Source organism: Lampris incognitus, chromosome 6, assembly GCF_029633865.1.
Source record: "Lampris incognitus isolate fLamInc1 chromosome 6, fLamInc1.hap2, whole genome shotgun sequence".
NCBI classification, from domain to species: domain Eukaryota; kingdom Metazoa; phylum Chordata; class Actinopteri; order Lampriformes; family Lampridae; genus Lampris; species Lampris incognitus.
In genome coordinates, this window is record NC_079216.1 from 64,190,089 (window position 1) to 64,212,418 (window position 22,330).

At 47.4% G+C, this 22,330-nt stretch overlaps 2 protein-coding genes across 2 annotated transcripts in view; one reads left to right on the top strand and one right to left on the bottom strand.

Annotated features, from left to right (window-relative positions):
• cd9a (CD9 molecule a) overlaps positions 1–11,294 on the top strand; it is a 16,094-nt gene extending 4,800 nt beyond the window's left edge. The window contains 9 exon segments of the mRNA XM_056281658.1: positions 6,326–6,341; positions 6,344–6,427; positions 6,628–6,689; positions 6,691–6,730; positions 7,656–7,723; positions 7,843–7,941; positions 9,000–9,089; positions 10,046–10,129; positions 10,806–11,294. Coding sequence (XP_056137633.1) covers positions 6,326–6,341; positions 6,344–6,427; positions 6,628–6,689; positions 6,691–6,730; positions 7,656–7,723; positions 7,843–7,941; positions 9,000–9,089; positions 10,046–10,129; positions 10,806–10,871 — 609 coding nt within the window. The 3' untranslated portion in view covers positions 10,872–11,294.
• Positions 11,295–14,310: 3,016 nt separating this feature from the next.
• bbs10 (Bardet-Biedl syndrome 10) lies at positions 14,311–17,081 on the bottom strand. The gene is made up of 3 exons (XM_056282489.1): positions 16,891–17,081; positions 15,774–16,721; positions 14,311–15,655 (listed from the first exon to the last, which is right to left on the bottom strand). The coding sequence occupies exons 1-3, from the start codon at positions 17,079–17,081 to the stop codon at positions 14,821–14,823; spliced, it is 1,974 nt and encodes a 657-aa protein (XP_056138464.1). The 3' UTR covers positions 14,311–14,820.
• Positions 17,082–22,330: the final 5,249 nt, after the last annotated feature.

A 22,330-nucleotide genomic window follows, 5' to 3' on the forward strand; every position in this document is an offset into this window, starting at 1 on the left:
TGGTGGGTGTGGACATGATCGACAGCCACGAGAATTGCCCAATCTCATTAGATCAAAAAACATTAAAACAATACCAATTCGCTGCCAATAAAAGCGGGGGTGTCTGGGGCGCACAGAACAGCGCCCCCTGGAAAATTGAACAAACCAATCGGACAGCGGCCTCAGGTCACCTGCTCGCCACAAGTTTGAGGGCTTACATGAGGTATCATATATGTATTCAGACAGAAATCAACCAAACACCAATATTTAATGGCTGCTGACAGACTGAAAACACTTTTATTTCATAATTATTAGCATTATAAAACTGAATTATGTTTACGTTGTGAGCAGATTTCATCTCTTGATGTTGAGGGGGGGGGCGGTGCCTCAGCTCCCCTGTATGGCCAGCCGCCACTGCAGCCAGCTACTCTTTTTAATAATTCAGTAAGTACTGTGAGTATGTGGAAAGACATATCAGTCTTATGAAGTGTCCAACGTGCCTGAACAGGGAGCCCGTGTGGTAGTGTGCGTGTTAGCATGTGTGTTAGTACGTGCCCAAGCTTAACACACTCTTAAATCAATACCCAGCCTGCACACGGCTATTATGGCAGCGCACAGCTGCGTGTGCAGAGATAAAGAGATGCATGCAGACAAGAAGACATAAATACTACTTCCTTACCGTGGCCTCTCCCCTTTCTCAACCTGTACGCCCATATATGACTGTGGGAAGGCGTGGCCTTGCTTTCTCGTTTCAGCAGCATCCCCCCGCTTGATTTCCTTTAGCTGTAACCATCTTAATTTGATTTCTTTAAGAGGAGAGGAGGTTTTTTTTTCTCTTCTCCCTGCGCTCACAGTGGCTTTTCTGCTACACACTAAAACATAATGGCGGCTGTAGGGGAGTCAAGTGTGTGAAGTATCTCGTGCTGTTTTCACCTTATGTTCTGGGTACGTGTACTTCTTAATCTGCATGTGTCTTGACTGTAACGCTGCGTACATGAGAGAGAGAGAGAGAGAGAGAGAGGGTGAGAGAGCGAGAGAGAGCGCGAGAGAGAGATGGTGAGAGAGAGAGAGAGAGAGAGAGAGAGAGAGGTGAGAGAGAGAGAGAGAGAGAGAGAGAGAGAGAGAGGGTGAGAGAGGGAGAGAGAGAGAGAGAGAGAGAGAGAGGGTGAGAGAGAGAGAGAGAGGGTGAGAGAGGGAGAGAGAGAGAGGAGCGAGAGAGGGTGAGAGGGAGAGAGAGAGAGAGAGAGAGAGAGGGTGAGAGAGGGAGAGAGAGAGAGAGAGAGAGAGAGAGAGAGAGAGAGAAGGTGAGAGAGAGAGAGAGAGAGAGAGAGAGAGAGAGAGAGGGTGAGAGAGGGAGAGAGAGAGAGAGAGAGGGTGTGAGAGAGAGAGAGAGAGAGAGAGAGAGAGGGTGAGAGAGGGTGAGAGAGAGAGAGAGAGAGAGAGAGAGGGTGAGAGAGAGAGAGAGAGAGAGAGGTGAGAGAGGGAGAGAGAGAGAGAGAGGAGAGAGAGCGACAGGGTGAGAGAGAGGGTGAGAGAGGGAGAGAGCGAGAGAGAGAGGGTGAAAGAGAGGGTGAGAGGGAGAGAGAGAAGAGGGTGAGAGAGAGGGTGAGAGAGAGGGAGAACGAGAGAGGGTGAGAGAAAACAAAACAAAACAAAAACTCAAAGCAAACTTCAGTGTTATTTGGCTCTGAACAGACGGTACACGTGGCAGACTATGTGACCGGCGTGACTGATCAGAAAGTGAGACAGACATGAACTATGTACAGACTCGGTGATCACAGCTCGGCCATAGAGACTGGCCGACACAGGCAGACCTGCTGCCTGGAGAAGACAGGCTGGGTCAGCTCTGTCCACACAGACAGATGTAGACAGAGCAACGTTTCCTGCTACAATGTAGCACATATGAAGACTTAAGAACAAAGTTCTTTACAAAGATTAAATGCAAATTCCAAGACGTCGACACATTCTCTGACCAGACTAACATGCAACGTGTACTTGGGGGGAAACAGTGTCAGCGCCATAGATGCAGCAAGATACACTATATGACAAAAGTATTGGGACACACCTCTTGATGATTGAATTCAGGCGTTTCGTTCAGACCCATTGCCACAGGTGTATAAAATCCAGCAGCTAGGCCATGCAGTCTGCATTTACAAACATTTGTGAAAGGATGGGCCGTCTGAAGAGCTCAGTGAATTCAAGCGTGGTGCTGCCATAGGATGCCACCTTTGCGATAAGTCAGTTTGTGAAATGTCTTCCCTGCTAGATATTCCACGGTCAACTGTAAGTGGTTTTATTGAAAAGTGGAAGCGTTTAGGAACAACAGCAACCCAGCCATGAGTGGCAGACCACGTAAAATCACACAGCGGGGTCAACGAGTGCTGAGACGCATAGTGCGTAAAAGTCGCCAACGCTCTGTTGACTCAATAACTGCAGAGCTCCAAACTCCCTCTGGCATTAACATCGGCACAAAAACTGTGTGCCAGGAGCTTCATGGAATGGGTTTCCATGGCCGAGCAGCTGCATGATTGGTGTAAAGCACGCTGCCACTGGACTCTGGAGCAGTGGAAACGTGTTCTGTGGAGTGACGAATCACGCTTCTCTGTCTGGCAGTCTGATGGACGAGTTCTGGGTTGGTGGATGCCAGGAGAACGTTACCTGCCTGTCTGCATTGTGCCAGCTGTAAAGTTTAAGGAGGAAGGATGACGGTATGGGGTTGTTTTTCAGGTGTTGGGCTAGGCCCCTTGAATCCAGGGAAGAGAAATCTTAATGCTTCAGCATACCAAGACATTTTGGACAATTCTATGCTTCCAACTTTTTGGGAACAGTTTGGGGAGGGCCCTTTTCTGTTCCAGCATGACTGTGCCCCAGTGCACAAAGCAAGGTCCATTAAGACATGGTTGGGTGAGTTTGGTGTGGAAGAACTTGACTGGCCCACACAGAGCCCTGACCTCAACCCACTGAGCACCTTTAGGATGAACTAAAACAGAGATTGCGAGCCAGGTCTTCTCGTCCAACATCAGCGCCTGACCTCACAAATGCTCTTCTGGATGAATGGGCAAAAATTCCCACAGACACACTCCAAAATCTTGTGGAAAGCCTTCCCAGAGGAGTGGAAGCTGTTATAGCTGCAAAGGGGGGACCAAGTCCATATTAATGCCTATGGATTTAGAGTGGGATGTCATAAAAGCTCCTGTAGGTGTAATGGCCAGGGTCCCAATACTTTTGTCCATATAGTGTATGTCAGGTCATGTCACAGCCTAAGAGACAAGCAGCCCAACACATGACAGTTCTCCTCACAACCCGTGCTCCACCTTTTGATCTACTTCTGTTTCTTTATTGTTACTGTTGTTTCATTGTTTCTTTATTGATCAGTGGGGTGTTGTGTTAATGTTCATTATCAGCGTTACTGTGTACTATCCAAACTGTATTTTGATGCCTTGGCAACATTGTTTTAAAACTTTCATGCCATAAAGCCCTTTGAATTGAACTGAATTGAATTGACAGAGAGAGAAAGAGGGTGAGACAGAGAAAGAGAGGGTGAGAGAGAGAAAGAGAGGGTGAGAGAGAGAGAGTGTGAGAGACTGTGACAGAGAGGGTGAGAGAGAGCGAGAGAGTGAAGAGAGGGTGGGAGGGAGAGAAAGAGGGTGAGAGAGTGACAGCGTGAGGGAGAGGTTGAGAGAGGGGGGTTGAGAGAGAGAGGGTGAGAAAGGGTGAGAGAGAGAAAGAGAGGGTGAGAGAGAAGAGAGAGTGAGAGAGAGAGAGAGACTGTGACAGAGAGGGTGAGAGAGAGAAAGAGAGAGTGAGAGAGACTGTGACAGAGAGGGTGAGAGAGAGCGAGAGAGAGGGTGGGAGAGTATGAGAGCGTGAGGGAGAGGTTGAGCGAGGGAGGTTGAGAGAGAGAGGGTGAGAAAGGGTGAGAGAGAGAAAGAGAGGGTGAGAGACTGACAGAGAGGGTGAGAGAGCGAGAGAGAGGGTGAGAGAGTATGAGAGCGTGAGGGGAGAGGTGAGAGAGGGGGGTTGAAAGAGAGAGGGTGAGAAAGGGTGAGAGAGAGGGTGGAGAGTATGAGAGCGTGAGGGAGAGGTGTGAGCGAGGGGGGCGGGGGGTTGAGAGAGGAGCACGCATGCATTCAGGAAGGAGAGTGGAGTAGGAGGGGGGGTGCACTGTTGTACAAAAGAACTGAGCCGAGAGACAAGATTTGATTACAAATCTCAAACCCACTTCCACTAAATGCTGGTGGAGGCTTCCCTGTAGTTTTCCTGCGCTGTTTACTGCGATCTGCCCTCTTCCACGCCCCTCATACGTCACACAGACACACGCACAAAGGATTACAGCCAAAGAAACAAGAAGACCGCAAATGTGAAGGGAGAGGTCGTCCAACCACTCGGTCACACACACACACACACACACACACACACACGCAGAAGCGTCTCTCAGTGGGCGTGAGTTAATAATTCATCGACCTGACCGAGCACTTCGTGTGTCTGTTTGCGCTTGCATATTAGATCCCTCACCGACCTTTTTATTGTGTTTCAGATTTGTGTACTTCTTTCTTTCCGTCTGATATCCAGCTAGCGAAGCGTGTGAGTGTAATGCACACAAGCAGACGCGTATTGCGCGCGTGGCTCCGCGACAGATTCCATATTGTAGCGAATTGGGGGGGTGGGGTGGGGTGGGGGTGGGGGGCAACCACAGGATCCGCCGCAGCCGGGACGCGAACCCGTATCTCCCACACCGCGGGAGGCGTCGCTAACCGCTCGGCTAAACGGTCTAACGCAGTGTTTCTCAACCCAGTCCTCAAGGACCCCCCCCCCTATCCTGCAGAGTTTCATTGTAGCCCCGCTTGTACTTTACTCGACCAATCATCTCGCAGCACTTCATTACGCAAGGTGTGCAGCATCTGACAAAATTCATCGCTGATTGGTTGAATAACTACAAACAGGTACACCTATTCAGGGTTGCAAAGGAAACATTGTAGCGTCTTCCTCCCGTCTCACACGTTCGACTCCGCTCTGGCTGGCCTCTTATTACGTCATCACTCGCACTCTCACACGAGCGCATCCGATCCCAAACAATACATTAACAGGGCGATATAGACACACATTACATCCCGCCCTGCCGCCCCCCCCCCCCCACAGTCTGGGTTAAATCCCCGAAGTGGTTCTCCAGGGAATTACTGCGATATTCCAGTCCCACTGAACCCCCATCCTCACCGAGGGTGAGCGACGTGCAGCCATACCGCTGAAAAGTATGGGGAACGTGGTCCCCATCAATAGGTGCTTATTAGCATGCCAATTAGCAACATATTGGCTCTCAATTGGTCATTATTACGTACTCATTAATGCCTTATTCTGCACGGCCTTATTATACAACCAGTGAGCCATGAACTATGAGTTTTCCCTCTATAACCTCAGAAGTATTGCTTATTAGTAGTACCATCTCAATATGCTTTGCTTAGTGTGGCCTTTATAAGGTGGTAGTACCACAAGAAGAGTTATTCTCCCTTACTAACACTTAATGATATGCTCTGTTCTTACATAACAACACACACAACTACAAGTGTTCATAGTGTTAAATTACTGTAAATGAAGTTTTTGTTACTTAGCATCTGTTCCCCATACTAAAGTGGCATCTTGATCATTGCTAATTCACTAGTAATTAAGTGTTTTTATGTTCCCCATACTAAAGTGTTACCGGAAAGTGAAATGAAATGCCACAATCCCCGCTTCAAATGTACAGGAAAGACTGAGTGACGTGTTATGTGTGAACCTGTGCATGACCAACATCCGTTCATGTGCTCGAGTGTAAAAACTCAATACCTGGCCTCTGACCATTTCCCTGTGGCTCAAATGATCGATTGTCATGTGGTCTGGGGGCGGCACGGCGGCGCAGTGGTTAGCGCGGTCGCCTCACAGCGAGAAGGTCCCGGGTCCGAGGCCCCGGGGTCGTCCGACCTCGGGGGTCGTCCCGGGTCGCCCTCTTGTGTGGAGTTTGCATGTTCTCCCCGTGTCCGCCGTGGGTTTCCTCCCACAGTCCAAAGACATGTAGGTCAGGTGGATCGCCCTGTGTGATGGCCTGGCGGCCTGTCCGGGGTGTCTCCCCGCCTGCCGCCCAATGACTGCTGGGATAGCTCCGGCATCCCCGCGACCCTGTGAGCTGGGTAAGCGGTTTGGATAACGGATGGATGGATACGGTCTGTAGAGACTATGGACTTGCACATCCTGGCTGCGGGAGCAAAGGCAGCATGAAAAATGAACTGTGCATGCATAAAACGTGACGCTTTTGCTATAATACACGGTGTATATATATATATATATGTGTGTGTTGTGTGTCTGTGTGTGTCAGCTTGCAGGCACCGCTGTCTGGCTATAGGTTTGTGGCTAAGGCTTGACCCAAAGACCAAAGGCTTGTTTGAAGGCTCAGACTCTCCGTATATCCTTTACTCTGGTAAGATGGTCTCATCAGCCCCGACGCCTACGACCATGATTAATTCTTAGAGAGAGATGTACATTCACAAAACCGTTGCACGATAAGCCTAAATCAGTATGTAGCTCATGCAGGCCACGTGCCCAGCTTAGCGCAACACCTTAAGTATGTTCGCGTGCTGTATATGGCTGCAACTCTCATTGACACCTTTGCCTGTGCAGGTGTCTATATCCTGATCGGCGCCGGAGCCTTGATGATGGTGATGGGCTTCCTGGGGTGCTGTGGGAGCCATCCAGGAGTCTCCATGTATGCTGGGACTGGTGTGTGCAAACTCTTATTCTTAACTTTGCTGTCTTTCCGCGCTCCTATTATGCTCTGCTAGGCTGTCTTCGCTTCAAAAACAGGGGGGAAATAACTCCGATGACGTCCTTTTAAAAGACCTTTACATAACTTTGGACCTCGTTTTAAAGGACTTTGATATCTAGCTTGTAAACTAAGTTATGTCAGATTTGCCCGTGCCGTCAAGGTTGACTGTTATGCTACTGTTTTAGCGGGAGAAACACTGGCTGACCTTGCACATAACAATAAATGATCCGTTTCCCATGTGTCGCCACAGCGGATTTGATAGTTTCCATCGGTACTATGACGGCCTTGTCAAGCCGCATAACGATTTGGCAAAATTTTACGTCAAATTTTACGTAATTTTTTTCCCCCTTAAATTTCTACATTGATTGTCCCTAGGTGTGAATGTGTGTGTGTGTGTGTGTGGGGGGGGGGCCTGTGATGGCCTGGCGGCCTGTCCAATGACTGCTGGGATAGGCTCCAGCATCCCCGCGACTCTGAGAGCAGCATAAGCAGGTCCACATAATGGATGGATGGATGGATGGATGTTAATTTTTTGAACATTTTAAATATCCTGGCTTTCTGCTTCTTCAATATAAACTGAATACTCTCAAAGCCAGAGGAGTAGCTCGCAATCATTCCCTCCCTCTCTCCCTCCTCCCTCCCTCCTCCCTCTCTCTGTAATCCTCTTGCACTAAATCTCTCAGGAGGAATTGGGGTTCAACTCTGGTCAAATGGCCTTGCTTGTGCATGTTTATGTGTGTGCATGGGTGGGTATTTGTGTGGGTGGGCGAAGGAATGCAAACACATGCACACACACTTGTATATGCACACACACACACACACACACACACACACACACATGCAAACAATATCCGGTAATGTTGTGTCTCTTTCTCCTGCACAGTTCTTCTTCTTCTGCTCATTATTTTTGCCGTTGAAGTTGCAGCTGGAATCTGGGATTCTCCAACCAAAGCAAGTAGTGACTCACAAACTCTTGCCAAAACGAACGGCGACATCAGTTATACATATCTGTTTATGTGCAACGCAAGTATTTCGCCTCATGAAAATATCTCCTCTGAGGTGCACCGCAGGTAGTGGATGACATTACGGCGTTCTACATGAGACGTACAACAACTACAAGTCCACAGGGACGACCGGCTAAAGAGACGCTGCGGGTGATTCAGACCGGGGTGAGCCATCTCTGATCGGAGCGTGCACCGAGTCACATGAATTGTCTTTAATCCCGATTCCGACTGGAGTGAGTCAGCGTTGACCCAAACTCTGCTGAGAACTTGGGAATTTGGCACAGAAGGCACTCCCAGGCTAATGCCACGCATGCTAACAGAAAGTGGCTGATTAGGGACTAACTAACAAGGAGCTTATCTGCTCTGGGGTGATAAAGGTTATGAATACTTCCTAAACGTGCACAGTGCCTGTTTAATCTGTGGAAATACTTTGTCCCTAATGATCGGGTTGTTTGGGAGTTGTAGACTCCCTAATTTTGATATGAAACATGCATCCATCCATCCATTATCCAAACGGCTTATCCTGCTCTCAGGGTGGTGGGGATGCACTGGGCGGCAGGGGTCTGGGGCGACACCCTGGACAGGCCGCCAGGGCATCACAGGGCAATAATATAAATAAATAAATCAATCTGTGATAGACCGGCGGCCTGTCCAGGGTGCCTCCCCGCCTGCCGCCCAGTGACTGCTGGGAGAGGCTCCAGCATCCCACGACCTAAATTCGGATAAGCGGCTTGGATAAATGAATGAATGAATAAATAAATAAAATATTTGCCCCCAAATAAACAGGCTGAAAGCGTGACCTCTAACCGCTCCTCTTTTGTTGCCCCTTTTTCTCTGAAACTCATGAATAAACAACCTTTAACTTCAGAGAAAAGTTACCCAGCTCTGGTTAGTCACCTGCACCTGTATACTAACATGAGCAATGGTAAAAGCTTTACTTATTCATTTATTGAATTATTTGACTAGTCATATATTTTCATTTCAAAAAATGCAATGATAAAGCTAACACCCCTAAGCCCTAAAAAAAATACTCTGGAGCGACTCATTCAAAGGCACGGTGTTTTCAAGATTCAAACTGTTCTTGTTGAATTATATATGTTGAACGATAGGAAACAATTCTACTTGAAAAACCCAGAAATTGATAAATATTGTTCCTTCCTGCAAGCCGTTGGTCCGGTATAGCTGCAGGGATTCTGAAAGCGTGTGCGTTTATATGTTGACAGCTGAACTGCTGTGGCCCGACCGGTACCGTCATCGACTCTGCCAGAGACACTTGTCCCCCGAGAAACCTGCTGGAGGAGTTCATTACGAAGGTACCGTCCTCCCCACGCGCGAGCTTGCCATAGATTCCCGACACACTTGAACACGTCATCCAAGAGGTGCCGGATGAGAAACGATGACTAGAGGTGTGAGCTGAGGACATGCAATCCATGTCAGTCAGACAAGGTTCTGATGATGATGATGCAAAGACAATCATCTTAACACCATACTATCTATCATAGTCACAGGCAGCGGCGTCGTAGTGGGGGGGGGGGCTATCAGGGCCCAGAAGGGAGGGGGGGGGACTTGGAATTAAAAGTTTATTTTGGTTTGCAAATTCTTATTTCGAACTAATTAGTGTCATCGTACCTTCAGTTAAAATTGGCTCAATACATCGGTTGAGGGACTTAAAGAAAATAGTGGAGGCTCCCTGAGGCCCCTGTCACCCCTTACAAAAGGTGCAAAATGGTTTAGTCCGCCCCTCACGAGCATCTCTCGGTGCAGCTCATCTAGTCCTGTCACAAGTGACTGCTGATACAAGCACAAGTAGAGTCATGTCTTTCCCAAAGAAAGCAAAGTCTGGGTTCCAGAAAAGAAAAAAAGGAAAGGGAGAAGGAAAAAGGAGGGAAAACAACTGTACGGTAATTTCTTCCAAAAGAAAGGTGAGCTAGCAGCTTTTAAAGGGGAGGTGGCGAGCTAACTAGCTAAAGAGGAAAGCTATGATAGCTAACTAGCGAAAGAGGAAAGGGGCCCACAGAGACTGCTTACGTATAGGGCCCAGAATTTTGTGCTACACCCCTGGTCACGGGTGCCACGGGTTTATCAGCCCTCTCCGTGCAGACTAACTCCCACAGCCGCCTTGTGGTGTTACTATAGCAACATCGCTTCACTGAAGTCAGGGAAAGATTGTGCGCTCGTAGCCCATCGCCTGCGTGTGACATAATGCATATACAGCCAGGCGGTTTACAGCGAGAGAAAATTAACTACATTCTGCATTTGTGCACTGCAGAGCTGTCCCGATGCCATCGATGAGGTCTTTGACTCGAAGCTGCCGATCATAGGAGGAGTGGGCATCACCATCGGGGTAGTTCTGGTACGTCTCTGACTGGGTTCGTTCTGATTCACAGAAACCCAACATATCTGCTTGGTAAGACACACACAAAATGGAAGACACAAGGCACTAGCAGATCCATCCATTATCCAAACCGCTTATCCTGCTGTCAGGGTCGCGGGGATGCTGGACCCTATCCCAGCAGTCACTGGGCAGGGAGACACCCTGGTCAGGCCACCAGGCCATCACGGGGTAGATGAAGTTGATAAATGAAACCCACGAGCATTAGACACTGTAAATGTGATTTTGAGAAAATGTCAGCATGTCAAAATGTCTTATTTTAGGTGCATACTTGTGCGCTTTCGGCACTCGTGCACTAAACTCAAGAGTCTTCGTCATTGTCCGGCTGTGAACATCATTGTAGACAGAGAAGTATAGCACGAGACCAGTCAGCACGATGTCTTTCAAAAAAAAAAAAAAAACAGTCAACCATTGAATCTATTGAATTTTCTGTCTGGTTCATATTGCATTTCGCAGAACAACTAGAAATAGAAAATGACCTACATGGGGGAAGCCAGGCGAATTCAGGGCTCAATCATAAGCAACTGGCCGTGTAATGCAACGTTAATGCAACGTCGATAGGAAGGCGATGGAAGTCTGTCTTGTCCTGGCACTAGCAGATGCAAATTAAAAAAAAAACTCTCCCTCACTCCTCCAGGTGTTTGGGATGATCTTCAGCATGCTCCTGTGCTGCGCCATCAGGAAGTCTCGAGAGGTGGTGTGATGAAGACGCCCCGCCGTCGCATCCCCGACCCCCTTTCGTCAATGTTGCATGATGTCATTCCTGGATTCACACGACTCTCCACTGCCAATAGAAACACCGTTCGTTCAGGAGGGACAACCTAATCGAAGAGCAACACTAATAATCCTGATCCTTATATCATGCGCTGAGTCCGCTGTAACACTGCACGTGGAGGCTGATGATTTAAAGATCAGGGATACGTATACTGCCCCAGCTCTTAGGACCGCTCTCCTGGACTGTATAGATGCGATGTGGTTGATAGGCCCAGCTATAGAATGGGCGTCATCTGTGCTCCAGTGGAAACGTAATACAAAAATGTAAAATGTGTGGTCATTTGATCCAAATTGGTGTTTTGTCAAATGTTGCGTACCGAAACGGCAGATCATAAAAAAAATCTTATCTTCAGCACATTTCTACTTAAATGATTCCGCATCACCGACCGGCATGGAGAATCATGGTGCGGCGGCAAAAAGACGGCAGCCACTAGTTCAAAACGATACAGCAAATAACCAATGAAGTCCTATCATTCCTACTGCAACAGCCACTGGGGTCAAGCCGTGGTGATGGAGTAGCCTACTGAACAGGCTGTGAACTGTGTTAAGTATATAGTTCTTTTTCACCTTGGGATCAAAATAACATCTCGGTTGCCTCAATATAGTAAATCCTGTCTGTTCCTCTCCTCTTTCTTTCTCAATTTCTCCCCCCTTTAGTCAAGTTGAAAGCGCCTTCAAGTCTCTGACTGATTTTGTAAATGTCTTCTTTTTTTTTTAACGTGTAAGATTCCTGAAATTTAGGTTGCTTTATAGGATATCCCTTTCAATGAAGTTGAATGATTTAACTTTTATAACCTCATCGAAATGAGTCCAAATGTCTTTATGCATGCTCAGTAATGCAGGAAAGGAAATTACAGGGCGTTGAATCAGTTCGTCTGGGCACGTTTATTGAGAGAAACGCTTCATCGTCGTCATCTAAGTGACCTCTTCAGTCTCAACTGGCAGCAGGTACCCCCACCCTTATAAACAGCACAGTTGCATAACGACTGGAACCAACGATCGGTTTCATATGCAAATTGACCTGACCAGCGTTACAATTGCCATGTCTCCTTGCGCATCAGGGAAACTTAACAGATGCTGGCGGCGAGGATGCCACAACATCACTTCCTGCCACTGCTGGAGGTGTCTATTTAACTCCTCCTTTGCCTGGAGGAGGGCAGCAGCCATCTTTCTGCTCCCAAAGCTTGGCATCATCAGCAAGGTGTTCAACCCACTCCACCAGAGCCTTTGATTTCTCCATGGCAGTGGTTTGTAACTCTTCTGCCTTCAGGGCGGTGCCTCTCTGCAGGACGGCATCTCTCTGCAGGGCCTCCACCAGCTGCAGGAGCATGTCTTGACTCCTGACTCCTTTTCCTCACTCTACAGAAGAGCTGACACATCAGGCCAGGACTTCAGTCTACACCATCTACAGGCCAGTGGCCACTCTTCCAAGGATGAGGATGTGCACATCCTTGATAGGGAGGAACGCTGGTTTGAACAGGGAGTCAAAGAGGCCATCTATGTGAAGAAGGAATGACCATCCCTGAACCGGTGGGGGTGGGGTTTGAGGACATCAGTCACCATCTTACAATGCTGTGATTGCAACTATTCCTCAGTCCTCTGTGAATAGTACACATGGCGATTGTAACTCTAGTTAATGGTCACGGCAATTTGCATATGAAACCAATCGTCGGTTTCGGTCATTATGCAACTGTATTGTTTATAAGGGTGGGGGTACCTGCGGTCAGTTGAGACTGAAGAGGTCACTTATGCCCCTTTTCCACTACACGGTACCGGCTCAACTCAACTCGACTTTTTCGTTTTCCATTACTGGAAAGTACCGGCATTTCGGTAACTGTTACCATTTTTCTGGTACCACCTTTGTCGAGGTTCTAAAAAAACTGGAGCGGGTACCAAAATCAATGCAGACCGGCTACACTGAGGGGGTACTGTTACGGTGATAGAAAACGACACTCTGCGAGTCGAGTCAAGCCGGTACCGTGTCGTGCAAAAGGGGCATTAGATGAGTGATGAAACATATCTGTCAATAAACGCTGTGTCCAGATGAACTGATTCATCTTTCTGTGAACTTTTATAACATTTTCATCTCACAGTGACTGGGTTGTTTATGCCATATGCACTTGTGTGTTGCACAGAAACAAAATGTAATGAAGACAGCCAAATAAACCACAATTTACCAACTCAAGTCTGTCCAGATAGAGCCTCTGAACTGCTTTATGAAATAATGTGAGATTCTACTACGAAAAAATACTCACTTTTTGTCTTCACAGCAGAGGAGAGAGCGAACAAACAGTCTTTTCCCCAGGACATCTTCTCAGGTGGTCCCTCTAAAGGACTTGTGAAGGCCGTGCCTCTGCGGGACATGTGGCGGTAGGAAGAGTGAAGGTTCCTGGATAAAACTGAAAACAAGCTGCTGGTTATTTCCCTTCACACAGTGGAAAAGAACAACCTGGCTTTTACTCCCACCCCTTCCTTCTTTTATCTCGTCGGCAATACGCCATCATCACGTCTGACTCACTTTGTGTTTAGATCCAAATCGAGAACAAAGGGATGCATTGTCATCTCTATCAGTTAACCCATCACCACATGCTTACAGACATTTCCATAACAATTATGCTTTTTATTTAAGCTCTTTTCATCGTGCGGCAAACCCAACGTGCTACCACAAATGGGTGTGTAGTGCTCCACATTAAGCCTAGGCGATAACTGCACGAACATAAGTGGTGTGCATACATTCTATTGTATTCCAGACTGTATTTAGCATTTGACGCAAATGGCATGCTGCAAGTGTTTTCAGTAAGGAGTTTGGTGATTGGCCAAACGTTCCTGCCATCACAGCGATGGCTGTGATGGCTGAAAGCAGGAAGTGCACTCTGATTGGAGTGTCGAAAGCTGGGTGTTGACCTCTTGGGACTCCCTGACCCCTCACAGTGATAACACTGATTATAGATGTGTGTGTGTGTGTGTGAACATTTATTTGACATTGTGTCTGGGTGTCTGTCTGTGCATGCCGTTTATGTAACGGAGTGTACTGGCCAAGGGAAGGGGGCAGGAAAGCCTCCCTTCCCTTGTTGAAAGTTAATAAAAAGAAACTGCAGTGAAAAGTCAAGGGAAGACAATCCAAATACACACACACATACTCGCTCTCACACGACCTATTCAGGCGAGAGGACAAGACCAAATCGTATAATACAAGCATGTGTTGTATCCTAAAAGATTAGGCGCTTAGTCATTTGATGTTTTCTCTCATATTTCTATTGTAAAACGTGGGATCGACGCATGACATGGTGGAACAGTACCAACAGTTCATAGGCCTGAAAGTCCCCTGACTCAGTACCACACAGAATCTACAATAGAAGGTCGTTTAATGTCTCTTCCTGGGTTGGCACATAAAACACAGAGACAAATATATTACAGAAAATATTGCCCTAAGGTATATAATAATAATAATAATCGTTATCAAGGACAGGAAGGAAAAGAGGTGCCCATAGACATGGCTATACCAGCCGAACAACACACCTCAGTGAAAGTCACAGAGAAGCTGACCAAGTGCAAAGTTCACCAACCATATCCTGGGCAAAAATCAACATCCATGCTGTCCAGAAGATCGCCCTACTCGGAACAGCGCACATGTTACGACGAGTACTGTCAATCAAGTGACATCTGCCCTATAGCGCCTCAGGTCCACAGTTTGGACCCGGCTCTACAGGATGTAAAACTGGAAACACGAATAATAACAATAATATAATAATGGGACAATACAGAATGTTCACAGCTGAGTTCAAGTGTTAATGTCCAAATTGAGTGACACTTGAGTCAGTGATGAAAGAAAAATGTTTATGGCGTTTATGACACCTATGTCGACACCCCAAGCAACCTCAGTGATCATCCTCTTCATCTGTGTCCACTGGGGAAGTGTCAGCTTTCCTATGTGACTGTGGATGTACCAATGTGTGTGTCCACAGTAGAGTGTCCGCCCGCAAAAGACTCCTCAAACACTGCAGCACATCCAAAATGAGCTGGTATTTACACGAGACAGACTCGATGCCTGAGTCAAACACAGAAACTTGTAAGCCTGTGTCAACTTTTCTCGAACAGGCTTGGCTCAGTCCACCACCCTCCACATGCCCACGACACTTCACAAAGCCTCTGTTATGCTCATCTTCACACCCAAGAGGACCACTATAGCTTTGCATATAGCGCATCACTTGGGTTTGAGCCTGCAGGAAGCGTCGAGGGCTGCTGGAGTATATTTGTTTGGGCACGCTCAGCAGAGCATCTGCTAACAGATGTTTTGCAGGGAGACCTACTTCCATGCGAGAGAGAGTATGAGAATCTGAGACTGAGCAAGAGTAACCGTGCTGTAGGAGGGCATGATGCAACAAAAACTCAAACGTCCCGCCAACAGGTATGACAGAACCTGGCTCTAACACACACTTCTGGGAGGGAGGATCGTTTGTGAATGTGTGTGTGGTTTTGTGCTTGTAATCCTCCCAGTGTGAAGGTTTGCTTTTGTGCGAGTGGGAGGCTCTTTCCAATAGTCCGGTTCCAGTGGCTCGTTGGGGCTCCCAGGTGCTGAATAACATGCGGATAGCATCTTGCAATGCACACGCACACTGGTCTGTCTGCCCTTCCCCTGGGCCACAGATCACTAAACTGTAGGGCTTAACTTGGATCCTTCCCTCACTCTCAGGGAAAGCCACATGGACGTACCTTGGAGAAAGAAGAAAGTATTTTCAATTAAGAGCTTCATAAATCAGACAAGACAAACATCAGTAATCACAGCCCACTGGTGTGTTTGCATGCACGTTTGTAAAAGATGTTTTCATACCTGTGGGCTCCCAGCAGTATTGGTCGGCAGGTCAGCATAGCGACATGCTCTGGTCCAATCAGCCGGAAGTCTGAGACAGGCCTAACTCCACTTAGCTGGGCAAAGAGAGAAAGCTCATCTTCACTGACACACTCCACCACACACATCCCAGCCTGGCGAGCCAAAGCCAAAGAAGCGGCAGACTGTTTCACTGTAGATAACACAAGAACGATACCCACATCTTGCAGTGTTTCAATCACACTCTCTAGAGACCTCTCTGCCCAGGCACAATACCTCAAAATGCTTTCCTCCTTCCCGCCTGTCTCTCCCTTCCCACCTCCCAGCTCCAACACTTCTCCACTTAGCACATTTGGCTGCAGGTCCCTACTCACTACCACAGCTTTGATTGGTTGTTGGTCAGTCTGAGGGTGAGGTGTAGAGAAGTCCCTGTGAATGACCTGCCCCTCAATCAATCGTGAGCAACTAACAGGAAAGCCTGAAACGGGTGTATGTAATGCAGCAAAGTTATCAAGTATGACGCGGAGGGACAGCCAATCGTCGTGACACCTCCAGTGGGAGAGAAATTCGCAGGTGAGACGACTGATGAAATCCCAGTGGTTGTGCCCCAGACGGGTGAGAAAAAAAGATGCCAACAGCCTCTGAAGGGTCTTGGTGTTAGTAGTGTCAGTATATTTTCCACCCACCCTCAAAAGAGTACCCCCATAAGGAACCACTCCTGCAGCGATAACATCAACCAGCTCCTCAGACCCAAAAGCCAGCAGCTCCTCAGTCAAGCGCCTGGCAGCAGCAGCCTGTCCGGCTTCTCTGGAGATATAGATGCGAGACGCTTCAGGGTCCTTACAGGCCACAGCGCATATCCTCCGCAGTAGTGATGCCAGCAGTATGATGAAGGTCTTTGATCCGTCCCCTGTTACAGCGCTGTGTTTCCACACACACTCCACCGCCATTCTAGAAGACATGTTGTAAATATGCATCAAAGACACGTTGTGCTAGGAACTGGCCCTGGTCCTAATGCTGTACGGTGACAAAAGCAGCGCACTGTAAACAGCGGCTGAATTTGAGAGAAAGAGATTTAAACATGCAGCGCAAGAAAAAACGATGTCGTGTTGCTGGTCACCTGGCTATCGGATGCTCCAGCCGCAGCGCCGTGAGAGTGCGCGTCCCATTGCGACTTAGCATCACTTGTCCCGTGTCGCGTGTGAAGAGCACCTGGCCCCCATCGGGTCCAAAGCTGCGGAGGACCACCGCCTCCAGCGCAGACACGGCCTGCAGGACGCGTTTAAGCTGAAGATGCTCTACCTGCAGCATTCCAGGGTTCCTGATGCGGTGGGACGTTGAACATAAAAGTGTGCGTGTGACACTGCCGGTCTCGGATCTTAATTTCGAAAAAAAGGCGTTTCCCGGCAACAGGGTGGGGGTTCGCCGATTCAAATTACACGTTCGGCGAGTCTAGTGCAGTGGTTCTCAACCTTTTTGGGGTCCTGGACCCCCTGAGTATTTTCGATCTACCCTGAGGACCCCTCCACCTGATCTTGGGGGAGGGGGGTTGCAATTTAATAGAAACAGTAGAAACTGCATTTTAAATGGCATTATAGCATTTATTCACTCTTTGGGGCAAAAATAAGAGCTTTCAGTTGTAACTTAGATATAGTTAACAAAACAGAATTCTTATGTATTCAGTAACTTTCAGATATATGTAACAAAACAGAATATGTATTCAGTAACTTTCAGATATATGTAACAACAGAATTTTTATGCAGTAACTTTTAACAATGCAAACGAGAGCGAGATCTCGTATTAAAATACAATAAATTACACTTGTGAAACAGATGTAATTAGAGAAAAAAGTCCTGTTACCCTTTATAGTTTAGGTAGATAAAGGTCTCGGTCACATTTGAGTAAAATAATCCTATTTCTATAAATGTCATAGGATCTTTTTTTTAAAGATATTTTATTTTCACGGACCCCTTGCAATTACACCACGGACCACTAGGGGTCCGCGGACCCCCGGTTGAGAAACACTGGTAGCTAAGGTTTTAATCCACGTCTAGAGCTTAACTGTGGATTAGTTTTCTTCCTTTTTGTAACCTGACGTTGAGTCTGCCGCTGGGGGTTTTTTGGTCAACACCAGCTTTGGCGTTGCGGCGCGGCTGTTTGAGACTAGCCTAGCCGAAGCTAACGGTACGCCGCCGTTAGCAGTAATTAGCTTGTCGACTCGGCCGCTCAGCTCAGCTGCGCGAAGGGAAACGCTTCCTGAAGAGAGCTCGGCTATAGCCGCGCGATATTTAGCAGAACGGTACAAAAATATAGAGACAAAACACTCTTTTTGACGGACAGTCGCTGAATTCGGAGCAAACCTGCCGTAGATCGGACTCAGACGCTTCCTTCCGTAACCTAGGAACGCCGATTCGTCCGTCGTTATTCGGGTGCAATTTAAACCGGCGATACTCAACACTGCCACCTAGCGTCTGGAGGTGCGACTAGTCCGCATACCCAACGTGTACTGCCCATAAATCCTTTGTAAATCTGTGAGGATACCATCATTCGGTAACACTTTAGTATGGGGAACGTAGTCACCATTAATTAGGTGCTTATTAGTATGCGAATTAGCAACATATTGGCTCTTAATTGGTTATTATTACGTACTCATTAATGCCTTATTCTGCATGGCCTTATTATACAACCAGTAAGCCATTAACTATGAGTTTTCCCTCTATAACCTCAGAATTATTGCTTATTAGTAGTACCATCTCAATATGCTTTGCTTAGTATGGCCTTTATAAGGTGGTAGTACCACAAGAAGAGTTATTCTCCCTTACTAACACTTAATGAATATGCTCTGTTCTTACATAACAACACACACAACTACAAGTGTTGATAGTGTTAAATTACTGTAAATTAAGTTGTTGTTACTTAGAATATGTTCCCCATACTAAAGTGACATCTTGATCATTACTAATTCACCAGTAATTAAGTTTTTGTTACTTAGAATATGTTCCCCATACTAAAGTGGCATCTTGATCATTACTAATTCACCAGTAATTAAGTTTTTTTTACTTAGAATATGTTCCCCATACTAAAGTGTTACCAATCATTTCTACTCAGCGGATATAGGCAGGGTGTCCCTCTGCGGTGTGAGGTGCCCCTGGGTATTGATGCTCTGAGAAGTTGGCAAAGCCGAATCAAAAGCGTTAGAATATGTGAACATTGCGAATTTGTGATTTGTTTCACCGGTATAATCACTATCATAGAATAGGGGAGGGGAGGGGGGGGTGCTCATGTTAGATACTGAGATTTTTCCGTGAATTGGTGGTTTGTGATGCTTGGGTGCTCTGGTTTAATCAGATGTGTGTGTTTTTTCTTCCAAAAAAAGAACCATTGAGGCAAATTTGTATTTTGTGATATTGGGCTATACAAAGAAAATTGACCTGACTTGACTATGCATCTGCCCGCTGCACTTAAAGCATTAGCTTCCCTTTTCCTTGACCAAAATGAAAGGTAGGTAGGACGTTCATTGTCTTTGGTTGCTTTGTATGTGCACAGGAATAAGGCACACACACACAAAACAAAAAAATAGACAGCCTGCAAAATGGAAAGTGCTACGGCTGACAAGGGGAGGGGACAAGGAGTCTCAACTTTTTTTTAAACAAAACTTTTTTGAATAAGTTTTAAAAAGGCTTTATGCAATTCCTATATCTGCCAAATGGTGTATAGTGAAAGTAAACTGTAGAAATAGAAGTAAACACAGAAAGAAAGACGTTTTGTGTTTCATGTGCGAGTGCGTGTGTGTTCGTGTGTGCCTGTACAGTATCTCGGTACACCCCTGGTACCTCAAGGTGAACCGGGAGGGTCCGGAACTTGATCTGTTGTATAAACCACTTCCTACGGTTCTAATTCAGGCAGCGTCATCTATACATAGACAATACGAGACAGGTCCGCAGTGACTGCCAGATGCACACCCACCATGCATGCGGAGACACACACACGCACACACACACACACACATACACACACACACACACAGATGTCCAGCCTGAATATAAATGTCCTCTCCTGCTGAAGTCTCACTATGCTAACAAGCCTTTAAAAAGCTATGTCACCACTGTAATGAATATTCATCCCTGGCCTGGTGGGGGTGACCTATGGGGACGGGATAAGGGTCACAAGAGGTGGGGCATCAAGTAGAGAGACCGGCTCTCCCATGAGATCTGAATGGGCAAAAAAAAATAACACATTCTGCTCATATACGTACAGTAAGACGCACACACACACCCATCCCCACGCACAGAGGCGGTAGAGGCGTCATCACACCCACTCTCGATCCCACACCCATCCACTCATTCTCTCTCTCTCTCTCTCTCGATCCCTCTTTCACCCACCTGTGCTGCTCGTGTCGGTGCCCCGAGTTTGGTGGGACACGGACAAAAACCCAAGGACGACCCCGCTACCCCTCCTCCCTACCTTGCGTCTTTGCTTCTCTTCTCCTGCACTTTACAAGTCTCTCAGCCTTCCTCCTCCTCCTCCCCCTCCTCCTCCTCACTTTCCCTCAATACAAAGGCTAAGGAGTACCTGTGAGTCGGGAACTTGGGCACTGGAACTAGGAACCTACTACAGGTATGTCTCGCCGTCCATCAACCAGCCCCTCCTCCTCTTCTTGGGTGTCATAGTTATCCATCTCTGAGGTGTTTCTGCATGCCTCTTTTAATGCAGTCCAGAAGGTGAATATGTGGATAGATGCAAGAATGAGAGCTTACTTGAGATTTTAATCAAGCGTGTGTCGGTGCTTCAACTGTTGTTTTCAATGTCACACTGACTAGACTACAATGCTGAACGTCAGTAGACCAGACTGGGGCAATATGTATTTTTGCGTGGCATGCTTCCATCCTCGTTGGGTTGGGTATGGATCAGAAGGTAGATTCTGGCATATTTGTGTTGACGCCGAGACATTTTGGAGGACAGCATGGTGCCAAAGCCATTCATTCTCACGTTCAGATAAGCTTGAGAAGGGAGAATAAATATTTGCAATTTTGCATCTTATTTAGCATCTCCCATATTTCAGCTTTTTAGCTGGCTAGTGGCGAGTCTTATCTCCAATCCACGTCATCGCCATTTGAATTAGACAAATATTTTATGCATGTTACCCCTTGACAGGAAGCACATTTGGCAAGTAAGTGTCTATGCAGCACGATGAGCATCTTTAATGAGATATAGTTGGCATTGATTGGCATTTTACGGTTGGGACTTTGCCAGTTAAAACAAACCAAGTTTCATCATGCATTTGGTCTTATCCAGCTCAAATCAAATTCCTCTGACTCGCCTCCTCCTTTAATGTATTCACCACAGCTACTGTGCTTGCTATGCCGGCAGTGACGGACTCATCTTTTTTTTTTTGTCAGCATTGTCATTTCAGACAAGGATACTTACTGAGAGATCCCAAGGAAGCAGGGGAATCGGTGGAGGTCAGTGTTTGGGTGTGAGATCGCATCTGCTGAGTCAGAAACAGATATTCAACACCCCCCCGGACATCTGCAGAATACAAAACAAGACGTCAGAAACAGTTTTTTGCACATAAGTTCTTGGCACATACATGACCTTGGCACATACTCTCGGCCCCTGGCAGATCATAAACTAGAACATCAACACGCTGGAGCGCATCCACATATGATGCCTAGACTCCGCTACCCCCCTCGCTATAAGACGACTCCTGCCCGCTCCTTGTCAGCATTTTTGGCCGTGACAGCAGGCTTGGATGTCCTGTGTTCAAGACTTAGTGCCAGGCCAGCAGAAACAGGAGCGGTCATCTGACACTGCTGGTTTATACGGCATCTATCAAAGACTCAATATTGTTGGAAATGTGTTAGATCAATAGCATCTGCGCTAACTCTTGCATGTGCATGTATTGAGTTTGTTTGTTTGCATCGCTGCTGGCAGCATGTTTACCTGTGCATCTGCAGGACAGGTCCGAAGTTCCCCTATGGTTTCTTGGAGAAAGAAGGCTTGTTAAACCTCCATTATTATTATTATTATCATCCATCCATTATCTGAACCGCTTATCCTGATCTCAGGGTCGCGGGGATGCTGGAGCCTATCCCAGCAGTCACTGGGCGGCAGGCGGGGAGACACCCTGGACAGGCCGCCAGGCTATCACAGAGGGCCGATATTATTATCCTCTTATTATTATTATTATTATCATTGTCCGGTGGCACGGTGGCGCAGTTGTTTGCACGGTGGCCTCACAGCATGAAGGTCCTGGGTCCGAGCCCCGGGGTAGTCCAACCTTGGGGGTCGTCCCGGGTCGTCCTCTGTTTGGAGTTTGCATGTTCTCCCCCATGTCTGTGTGGGTTTCCTCCGGGTGCTCCGGTTTCCTCCCACAGTCCAAAGACATGTCGGTCAGGTGAATCGGCCGTACTAACATTGTCCCTCGGTGTGAATGTGTCAGCCCTGTGATGGCCTGGCGGCCTGTCCAGGGTGTCTCCCCGCCCGCCGTCCAATGACTGCTGCGATAGGCTCCACTATCCCCCCGCGGCCCTACTCAGCATAAGCGGCTTGGATAATGG

Bases quoted from the DNA above. Each gene is read 5' to 3' on its own strand.
- bbs10 (XM_056282489.1), bottom strand. From the start codon at position 17,081: ATGCTGCAGGTAGAGCATCTTCAGCTTAAACGCGTCCTGCAGGCCGTG. The intron at 16,722-16,890 runs GTGACCAGCAAC...CATGTCTTCTAG, and splicing joins CTGGAGCATCCGATAGCCAG to AATGGCGGTGGAGTGTGTGT. The intron at 15,656-15,773 runs GTATGAAAACAT...TCTTTCTCCAAG, and splicing joins ATACTGCTGGGAGCCCACAG to GTACGTCCATGTGGCTTTCC.